The 9,769-nt window shown below is 58.5% G+C and overlaps 3 protein-coding genes across 3 annotated transcripts; 1 reads left to right on the forward strand and 2 right to left on the reverse strand.

Moving 5' to 3' along the window:
• Positions 1-93: 93 nt before the first annotated feature.
• Positions 94-4,623, reverse strand: GGTG_14037 (chitin synthase 3). The gene is made up of 3 exons (XM_009231964.1): positions 4,014-4,623; positions 3,357-3,556; positions 94-3,293 (listed from the first exon to the last, which is right to left on the reverse strand). Exons 1-3 carry the CDS (start codon positions 4,033-4,035, stop codon positions 804-806), a joined length of 2,712 nt encoding a protein of 903 aa, XP_009230228.1. The 5' UTR covers positions 4,036-4,623; the 3' UTR covers positions 94-803.
• Positions 4,624-5,478: 855 nt separating this feature from the next.
• On the reverse strand, positions 5,479-7,261 carry GGTG_14038 (hypothetical protein). Its single transcript, XM_009231965.1, has 2 exons — positions 6,694-7,261; positions 5,479-6,613 (listed from the first exon to the last, which is right to left on the reverse strand). The coding sequence occupies exons 1-2, from the start codon at positions 6,778-6,780 to the stop codon at positions 6,161-6,163; spliced, it is 540 nt and encodes a 179-aa protein (XP_009230229.1). The 5' UTR covers positions 6,781-7,261; the 3' UTR covers positions 5,479-6,160.
• Positions 7,262-7,459: 198 nt separating this feature from the next.
• GGTG_14039 (homoserine kinase) lies at positions 7,460-9,706 on the forward strand. Its single transcript, XM_009231966.1, has 3 exons — positions 7,460-8,092; positions 8,193-8,491; positions 8,569-9,706. The coding sequence occupies exons 1-3, from the start codon at positions 7,663-7,665 to the stop codon at positions 8,908-8,910; spliced, it is 1,071 nt and encodes a 356-aa protein (XP_009230230.1). The 5' UTR covers positions 7,460-7,662; the 3' UTR covers positions 8,911-9,706.
• Positions 9,707-9,769: the final 63 nt, after the last annotated feature.

The raw sequence follows: 9,769 nt of genomic DNA on the forward strand, positions 1-9,769 counted from the left end.
GGGGGGTTGAGGAGACTGGCTTTGTTTGTGAGGGTTGGGACCGAGGGCGAGGCATCTAGTCTTAGTTGCCTTCTTCGCTAGGTGATTGTCATGGAGGAATCTCTTTCCTGATTGTCGCACATCATACTTCAAACGCTACTTAATAAACAAGCACATTGACAGGACTGTCAAGGAGTCAATGTAGCCTGGTGAGCAATCGTCAGTTCGTCGATAGAAGATCCATCCGTGGCTGGCATAGGGAGATTTGTAGGCATTCTGCTTATCCCTGAATCAGTTATTGACTAATGTATCCAACACTCGTCTATGCGTCCTTGACTCCTTTTCCCTCATTGAACGCCATGAAAAGCTTGACGAGATGCAGCGCGGGACAGTAGAACGGGAATCAAGGCATAAAAAGGGACATCAACAGAGAGAACAACACAGATCGGATCATGATGCGAGAACTTCGAGATAGTCAGGAACTCAGACGTGCCCAAGTATTCAAACAATTGCCGGTCGCAGCCGAACCACAAAATCCCCATGCAGAAGAGAAAGCAAGGAACATCAAGCCCCTGGAACAAGACTAAACCAACAAGCCGACAGACCGCAAATTGGAAACAAGACGAAAACCCAAACGTAAAGCAACCCCAAGAAGACAAAGACCAAGGAAAAAGGTATAAGGACAAATACAAGTCATCTCATGTCATGGATCTCTCGATCGAAATAGGCGTAATAGGCAGGGCTCTATACCCAACAAGGAAAGCGCAGGAGCCTATGGAGCCTTGGGGCCGCAGGCGCAATGCAAATGGCAGAACAAGAAACGATCAGACGCCCCTGAACATGCGCACAACCAGGAACCAGCACGCCCCAATGAACTTGAACCCCGAAAGAGCCGCGACGCTGTAGAGCACGATACCCATGTAGAGGGTCGCGCGTTCGCCCTTCCGGTCCTTTTCCTCCTGCGGATTCGCCGCCGGAGCGATGCGGTCGACGCCGGCCGTGGAGAGCACCACGGCGGCCAGGGCAAAGTTCATGACCATCCACAGCAGCACGACGACCGTGCGCACACCTCGGTAGTAGTCCAGCTGCTTCTCCTCGAGCTGCGACGGGGTCGGGTCCTTCTTGGCCTCGACGAACTTGGTCGAGAAGGCTTGAAGCTCGCGCTCGTACATGGCGTTCAGGTCACCCTCATCGGGCAGATCCGCCTTTCCTTCTCCGTCCTTGGTGCTGACCGAGGGAAGCTTGTCTGGCTTGTCGTCACCCTTGGTACCCCACGAGATATCGTGAGTGTTGCAAAAGGCGTAGACGTTGAGCACGTTGGTGAAGGTGGGCGACAGGAGAAGGTACTGGCCCAGGGATGTGAGCATGTGCCACGGGTCGAACATGAGAAGCGAGGCGACGAGCCAGATGCCATATGTCGACATGACGGACAAGATGAGCGTCACGATCACCTTGTCCTTGAGAAGCTGCGCAGCCGTCGTCTGTCCTTTCTCGATGTTGGCCGAAATTGTCTTGTAGGCAATGAAGATGGCGGCAAACAGGAGGTAGACGTAGATGATGGCCCAGAACCAGACCATGGCCACGTAATATGGACCGGAGCCGGCGGGTCGGTTGCCCATGGCCAGGACGAAGCAGGTGATTAGAGATATGCCGTAGAGCCACTCAAACGTAATACCGAGATAAACGCCGACCTGTCCCAGCATCGCAGGGTCGCCCAAACTAGTGACGAGGATCTTGAAGACCAGGAAGAAGTTGCCGATAGCAAACCAGGCGAAGATCATGTTGATGGTGTTGAAGGCGAACTCGACGAAGAAGGCCATTTTGCGGAAGAAGGAGTGATCGGAGCGGAAGAACTGGTAAAAGTGGGCGATGGCGTAGATGGCCGCAAAAAAGGAGCCGTTAAGCCAGCGGCGCCGCTGCAGGATAAGCTCCGTCGCCGTGTCTGGCACATCCGTCTCGCCCGTGGCCGACTTGACGTACTGCAGAATCCAGGAGCAGTTGCGCTTCGTCACCAGCTCAAAGCAGAGAATACGATCTTCGGCGAGGTACATGTTGGCGGTGAAGATGCCGGCATCACCGCCGTGGAGCTTCTCGCCGGCAAAATACTTCTCCAGGGGGCCTTGGCCGTTCTTATCGTTCTGGAGCGCGACATAGCGATAGGCCGAGAAGGCGCCGGGCAAGACGGAAATGAAACCGAATGCCGATTCCAGCGGCTTGTCGAGAATGTTGCTCATCTTGTACTCGAAGTTCTGGGCCGCCACCAGGGGGTTGAGCAGGTTCCTGCCACCAGTACCCAACATGGCCTTGATTTCACCACATGCACCGGCGCACATGGGCTCGAGGTCAAAGGCCTTCCAGAGGTGGTAGATGGAGTTTCCACCAGGCTTCGTACCGGCGTCGAGAAGTACGCAGATGTTGGGATTCAGGACGCGGCCAAAGGCGGAGAAGAACCAACGATGGGAGTTGATCTTCTTCTGGTTCTTCTCCTTCAGACAGAACAGGATCTGAACGGGTTGCTGTTTGGGAATCAAGCTGACAACGTCGTTCTTGATAGCCATGCCCACCTGAGTGGTGTACTCGTAGATGTGCGCCGTGGTCTCCTTGTCGTCGACCTTTTGCCTCGCAATTCCCTCTTGGTAAACACCCATACCGGCCAGGAGTGCCCTGGTGCGCGGGTTGATCTTGGCACGACCATCGCTCACAACGCAGACCACAATCTTCTTCCAAGCCTCCTTGCCCCAAGTCTTGCTCTCTGGCCGCCGGCACATGTACTCGACATTCTTGAACACGCCGATCATGGTTCTAGCGAACAGGACCTCGTCTTCGTTGTACATGGTGACCACGATGAAAAGTTCCGTCTGACGGGGTTTGCTGAACAGCTGCTGGCGGAGTGTAAAGTTGCTCTCGTAGAAGTCGTTGGGGTCGCATGTGGCCGCCGTGTAGCGCATGTGCGTGAATTCGTCGCGCTCCGTGTGAGGCAGCTGGTTCAGGAGCTTGGGCGGGACCGGGCAGTCAAGAACCAGGTTACCACGGTACAGCGGGACCTTCTTGACCGTCTTCCACCGCTTGAGCCCGCCCTGCTGCTTTGGCGCGTTTGGGTCGTCTGTGTACGGCTGGTCTATCCCGTACGAGTCCTGCTGGTTCAGGAGGGGGCGCCCATCGTTGTCGAAGCCGCCTCCCTCCATCGGGGTGGGCTGGTAAGGCTGGTTGTAGTAGGCATCATGGTGCTGCTCGGGATTGACCGAATAGCCTTCACGGTACTCGCCCGGTTGGCCGCTGTAGCCCGACGGTTCGCTCAAGTTGCCGACGGAGTGCTGATTTTGGGTTAGTACTCGCTCAGTGTTCCCACGGGCACCCCTTGGTATCGCGCAACTTACTGCCGTGTGAAGCTGTAGCTGGTCGCTTGGGGTATATCTCCCCGGTCCCATAGGGATGTCGAGGTTGCTAGCGTTCCCCTGCCTTCCGTACGGGTTATCGTCCAGCTGGTAGCCATGCTGCATCGGGTTACCCGGCGATGGCGTCCGGTGCGGAGGAGGCCGGTTATTCATCGGGCGCGAGTTATCGAAGTAGTCGTCCTCTGCGCGTCAAGGGTGTGTTAGAAATGAAATGTCGCGTTTTTTTTTTCCGGAGGGGTTTTTTTTTTATTATCACCAGAGCAGATACTCTGAACGGCGATGGTGATGGCGTTGGCACAAGTTTTAAATGATATTTTCAGGTTTCCCCAGCAAACAAGGTGAACAAAGCCCCAGGACGCGGCAGCGACGATGGAATGTGTGCTGATATCAGTTCCACCTGTCAGGCAGGAGCCTGCTTTGAACTATGCGCAGGACAAAGAGACACCACAATGAATAGGACGCGGGGGAAATCTGCCGGGAGACCCTGACAATGCAAAGTGGGGGAGTGTGTCGCGAGTTGAAAGGGGTGGTGCTAGGAGCGCATGGGGAGCAGAGCGGCACAAGCCGGGAGAGTGAATGCCGACATGGGCATGCAGTGACATCGGAGGGAAAATAAGGGGCCTCTCCAAGTCGACTTGCCTAAGCGGTTATATCTGGACATGGTGGGCGGCTGTCCTTGGGGGACTCAGAGACAGTCTATGCGAGTTTGCAGAGAATGAAAAGGTAAAAAAGACGGACGGCCGGCGATGCAACTCGATGCGCCCGAACCGAGCACGTCCACGTCGGCGGTATCACTGGCTATGATTGGACGGGGATGTCGGCGAGGGGTAAGTTTGCTCGCAGAGCTTGTGACCACAGACTGGAATGCCGCCACGCGCTGGGTTTGGGACCTCGCCACAGCCCGAGAATGCTGGGTGTGATCTGTGTTCGGAGCGGTGGTATGCTCGAGGCAGGCACTCGGCGGGATTGGACGGTCGATCCGAGGGAGAGCGGGGGCGAGGCGGAGGTTTGAGCCCCTATTCAGGGCCGGGCGGGTTCGCCGATTGAGGGTCAGACGAAGAGGCGAACAAAGCCTGGCAGAGAGAAAAAAAAAAAGGTACCGGCCAGCGCTCACAGCGGTTGTGGTGCTGGAAAGGATGGATGGAGGAACGGGAGTTTCAAAAGTTTGGCTTTCGAGGCAGGCGACGACAGCATCGATGGGGCACAGACAAGGATCGTGGAAGCAGGGAAGGGATCTTCTTTTTTTTTTGCGCGGGCGTTCATTCGAGGATCCGCAGGGGGGGAGGCTGGCGTTTCAAGTCGAGGGAGGGCGCAGTCGCTTGCAGCAGCCAAGCGCGACCAAAACGTGACGTCTCGCGACGCCGTTTCCTGGTGCGCTCCGGCGGCTGATTGGCTGCGGATGCCTGGACCTGAAGAGCGGGGCAGCCGATGGGGTTGAGTGGCCCCTCAACCCCACGGGCCACAGCGCCCCTGTAATGGACCTTGGTCGCAGGCGACGCGACAAGGCAGAACCACCCGCATTATTGCTGCGGGAACCCGCCCTTGCACAACGTCAAGCAGCGGCTGCTAGGCACACCTTTTGGCCACACAGGCAGGCTGGATGCGACCCCAGCCCTCGATCGGCATTTCCCAGTGCCGCCCGATTTGCTTCGGGGCCGACCACGTGGGAGGGTTCATCTCCGCGAGGAAATTTGGGTTGCTTCCCATCTAATTGTCTTTTTTCTGGGTGGGGGATTCTATTGTAGCGAGTGGTGTTTACATGGCCCAGCTGAGGGGAGCGAGCGCAGAGACTAGCTCAGCCGCCAACTTAGCCAGGCGCCAACCGGTTGGAAGCTGAGAAGCTGGAGCCGACCCGACCTTTGGCGCTTAACGCCGCGCAAACGGGTCGCTGCAGCCACATTGATGGTTCAACCGCAGCCGGGCTGGACGGGGAAGGCCATGCGGCGCGCACGGGTCATGTTGGCAGGAGGCAAACCCGCAGATTGATTGCATTTGCTGTTTGCACCATCCACCCTGTCGGCTGGTCAGCCTGGTGTTGCGTGTTTCTCCAGTCCTGACGATCAGCCAGAACGCGCAAGCGCCTCGTTGACAGGAGATGGGGCGAAGGGAAGCACATCATCACGGGGACAAACGCAAAGTTCGGATTATCTGTCGAGGCTGGAGCGACAGGAGGCCTGACTATGTGCCTCTTCACTGGCTAGCAAAAATAGCAACTTGGAATGCCCAGCCACACATCTTGCAGGCCTCGGCTGTACTTTTGAAATGGCCACATGCACGGGCTTGGCTAGCCGGGTTTCCAACCTGGGATACCCACTTGCCACAATTGACGTCTCTACTGCCATGGTCCCCACGGTCCGCTGGAACGGCAAAAGCATCCAAAGGACTGATCCACACTCGGCGACGCAGGCCGACGACCCTCTTTGGAGACGGGTCCCAGCACCTTGGTTTATTGCGGCCAAGACTGTCGGTGAAAACGGCGTTGCCGGCCAACAGCCAGTTCCAGTTTCTGTATTGTTGTTGCGGGCCAGCGCGGACCCTTTGCTCGAGCGTCTCCCGGGCCGGTTCCCAGGTCAGAGGATAGAATTTCACCACCAAGCGCTGTTTGACCCGTTCCTTCGCGCCCACTCCCTTGCTGGACCCCGAATACTATCCCTTGCTGCGGTCTGGCAGCTTCCTACCTACCAACATGCGCCCCCTGCGCCCTCCTTTTCCTGCGCCAAGCCCAGGACGCACACTTTCTCTTGGACGACTGGTGACACTGTTCCCGGCTCCGGCTGGCATGCCATTCATCTCTCCTCAAGGTTCATGTCCGCTGCAGGCTGTTGTGTCTCTCTGGCGGTCCTCGAGCCGAGCCTAATGGCCGTCAGGCAAAAGAGCACCGACATGAAAAAGATGCAGGCGCGGCCGAGGGCTTCGCCCCAGTAGGCGCTGACGGCCAGGTGCACGGGGAGGACGAGGATGGCGCACACGAAGACGGCGGCCATCAGCAGGGACATCCCCCACCAGTCCCGGGCACGCGGCTTGACGAGGTTCTCCATCATGGCGGCCGCCGCTACGCTGGTCAACGTCGTGGTGACGACCAGGCACAGGAGCCAGAGCGTCGGGCTACCGTCCCTGTCGAGGCCCCCCTTGCGTGCCTCGCCGGCGGCGGTCGTCTTGAGGCTCAGCAGGCTCATCGCCACCATGCTGAAGCTGGCCAGCGGGAGGGCCGAGAGGACGACGAAAAAGGCGATGCGAGTCTGCGGCGCGGTGCGTGGGTTGGTCAGTCTGTGCTTGCCCAACGTTCGCGTCTCGGCGGCGATGTTCATCCAGGACTTACATGCAGCTCCTTCTGGAGCGCCTCAAGCTCGCGCAATCGGGCGGCGGCGGGCTCCCTCGTTGGGCTGAATGTAGGCGTATCGGCCATGTTCGAAGCTGGCTTGCCGATGTGGACGCGTTGAGTCGCAAAGCTTTTCGTGTGGTGTTATCAAGTGGATGTTGTGCTCGCCGATGGGAATATCGTCCACCAGCACAAAAGAGGCCTTTGTTTACGCGATCAGGAACAGATGTTCCGCCATTTGTTTGTTCATTTCCTGGCCGGGAGGGAATTAGCGGGATGCCGCGAGCTTGCCTGAGTCCAGAAAGAACCCGCTCCTCCTCGGCGGTGGAATCATATTCTACGGCTTCTCGGGCGCCGCAAGGCAAACAAAACCGTCGCACAAGAACATTGGATGGTAAGTCACCAACACAACGCCAGTAGCGGCTGCCTCACGAGAGCAACAAACAGATGGCACTGCATTTTGATTTGAGCGCGGTTATGGCGGTTACTGCGGTTTGGGTACTCCATTTGTCGCATCGAGCTTCCATCTCATCACTTCAATCACTTTTCGTTGACTTCCATCCTAGGTTCGCGATGGGCAGGTCGTGGAGTCACACAGGTAAGACGACCACCAGCAAGTCAGCCCCACCCCGGCCCTCCGCGATCGGTGGCCTCTAGCGCCCAAATTAAAATTTTAGCCACAAACTTTCACGGGCGGGTGTGCTCGCCCTTGCAGGTCCGGCGGTGTATGACTCCGTAGCGAGAACGCCTGCTCTGCTTCAATCGTAGCTGGGGGGAACATAAATAGGTACGGACCGCTAAGCCGCCCTAAGGTCACCTCGAGGTCGTGTTTGTATCCAATTCGCCCCGTGGATAAGCTGTCTTGGCCTAGTCTGGTACAACTGGTCTGGTACAACGTCAACTGTGGCTCGGGATTTGGCTGTTTCTTTCATATCCATCTAGCCGGCCTCAATAAGAGGAAAAGACAAGATGGCACCCGAATCCTTCGTCATCAAGACGCCCAGCTCGTCGGCCAACATCGGTCCCGGGTTCGACGTGATCGGGCTGGCGCTGTCGCTGTACCTGGAGCTGCACGTCACCGTCGACCGGTCCGGGGCCGGCACGGCCTACCCGCTCAACTGCCGGGTGACGTACGAGGGCGAGGGGGCCGACTCGGACGGCATCCCGCTGGACCCGGACGCCAACCTCATCACGCGCGTGGCCCTGTACGTGCTCCGGTGCCACGGCCAGCGCGCCTTCCCAGCCCAGACCCACGTGCACATCAAGAACTCGATCCCGCTCGGCCGCGGCCTGGGCTCGTCGGGCGCCGCCGTGGTCGCCGGCGTCATGCTGGGCAAGGAGGTCGGCGGGCTGCACCACCTGGACGACGATAGGTTATTCGACTTTTGCTTGATGATTGGTAGGTGTTTTTGCTGGCTGGCTGTTCCACGTCGCCTCCTTTGATGGTTACCCCAGCCTGCGCTGGCAAGCCTTGCTCACCCGAGTGTAACTATATACAGAGAGGCACCCCGACAACGTGGGCGCTGCCCTGTTTGGCGGCTTTGTCGGGACGTACCTGAACCCGCTGAAGCCCGAGGACGTGGCACGGACGGAGATCCCGCTGAGCGAGGTGCTCTCTGCCCCGGCCGGCGGTGTCGACACGGGCGACGCGCCGCCGGAGCCGCCGCACGGCATCGGCCACCACATCAAGTTCCCCTGGGCCAAGGAGATCAAGGCCGTGGCCATAATCCCCGACTTTGAGGTGCCGACGGCCTTGGCGCGGGAGGTGCTGCCGGCTCAGTACCCTCGATCAGACGTGGTATGTTTTCTCGCTGAACGGTCGAAACGGATATTTTGTTGAGGATATACGCACTAACATGACACCCCCACAAACAGACATTCAACCTCCAGAGGATAGCGCTCCTGCCCGTGGCGCTGGGCCAGTCCCCGCCGGACCCGGACATGATCTACCTGGCGATGCAGGACAAGCTGCACCAGCCGTACCGGCAGACGCTCATCCCGGGCCTGACCGACATCGTCGAGTCCATGACGCCCGCGACGCAGCCGGGCCTGCTGGGCGTGTGCCTCTCGGGCGCGGGCCCCGCCATCCTCGCGCTCGCCACGGCCAACCACGGCGAGATCGCGGAGCGCATCATTGCAAAGTTCACCGCCCTGGGCATCTCGTGCACCTGGCGCCTGCTGGAGCCCGCCGAGGGCACCGTCGTCATCAGGTCGTGAGGCGAGGCGGTGGGTGTAGCGGGTTTCAAGGGGGGAGATCGGTTGAGGTTGGGTTGCTTTTCGGTAGCCCGCCTTGGTTGCAATGAGTTGGTAGCGTTAGGGTAATACAGAATGCAGGGCTCTTGCTCCTTGCATGGCAGGCCCCGGGCTAGATTCCCCTCCAGGTGATGGACAAGTCGATCATTCTGGAATGAGGCGCCTCTCGATGCGGCCCTTCGACCCCTTTGCAGCTGTGGCCGCCCGAATGCCGTGAATGGTTGCTTGCGTGGCAGGGCGTCTGTCGCGGGTGCATGTGCCGATCGGTGGCGATTCCACCAAACCGGGCGCAATCCTGACCCGTTGCTTCTTCCGCCCGAGAGGCCACGACGCGACGGCTGGGAGGTCTTACGGGGGGGCCATTGCCGCCCAACCCAAACGATTGGGCCTGTATGCCGGGCGCGGGGGGGAAGTAGGGGGCCGGCTGGGGACGTGGCGTTGGACCCGGGCGAAAGCGGTTGGCGGGCGGGAGAAGCCTCACTATACGCCTCGTTTCTTCTTGTTCCTTTGTTTTGTTTTTTTGTTATTGCTAGGTCGATAAACACCGAAACCTAAATGAAATGGTCAAAGATAAACGGACGTCTATAAGAGGGCGAAGGGTCGGTCGAGAAGGAAGCATATTTGTTCGTCCTGTTCATTGGCAAACACTCATTCTCGCCTTATCCAGACCTTAACGACCGTTATCGGAGCCAACCCCAGCCTGCCGGCCTCACCCAGTATAAAAAACCCCGCCCTCCCGAACCGAGCCTCGCTGATAATGGTACGCATGGGCCCCAAACAGCGGAAACTGTCAACTTGACGAGCATAAAAACTGACTTGTGCC

This window comes from Gaeumannomyces tritici (assembly GCF_000145635.1).
Source record: "Gaeumannomyces tritici R3-111a-1 unplaced genomic scaffold supercont2.110, whole genome shotgun sequence".
Taxonomy (NCBI): Eukaryota; Fungi; Ascomycota; class Sordariomycetes; order Magnaporthales; family Magnaporthaceae; genus Gaeumannomyces; species Gaeumannomyces tritici.

What these genes read in the sequence shown, in the direction of transcription:
- GGTG_14037 (XM_009231964.1), bottom strand. Translation starts at nt 4,035, where the DNA reads ATGTCCAGATATAACCGCTTAG. An exon ending in GTCCAGATATAACCGCTTAG is followed by an intron (nt 3,557 to 4,013) that starts GCAAGTCGACTT and finishes CTTGACGCGCAG; the next exon opens with AGGACGACTACTTCGATAAC. An exon ending in AGCTACAGCTTCACACGGCA is followed by an intron (nt 3,294 to 3,356) that starts GTAAGTTGCGCG and finishes ACCCAAAATCAG; the next exon opens with CACTCCGTCGGCAACTTGAG.
- GGTG_14038 (XM_009231965.1), bottom strand. Translation starts at nt 6,780, where the DNA reads ATGGCCGATACGCCTACATTCAGCCCAACGAGGGAGCCCGCCGCCGCC. An exon ending in CGCTCCAGAAGGAGCTGCAT is followed by an intron (nt 6,614 to 6,693) that starts GTAAGTCCTGGA and finishes ACCGCGCCGCAG; the next exon opens with ACTCGCATCGCCTTTTTCGT.
- GGTG_14039 (XM_009231966.1), top strand. Translation starts at nt 7,663, where the DNA reads ATGGCACCCGAATCCTTCGTCATCAAGACGCCCAGCTCGTCGGCCAAC. An exon ending in CGACTTTTGCTTGATGATTG is followed by an intron (nt 8,093 to 8,192) that starts GTAGGTGTTTTT and finishes AACTATATACAG; the next exon opens with AGAGGCACCCCGACAACGTG. An exon ending in AGTACCCTCGATCAGACGTG is followed by an intron (nt 8,492 to 8,568) that starts GTATGTTTTCTC and finishes CCCCACAAACAG; the next exon opens with ACATTCAACCTCCAGAGGAT.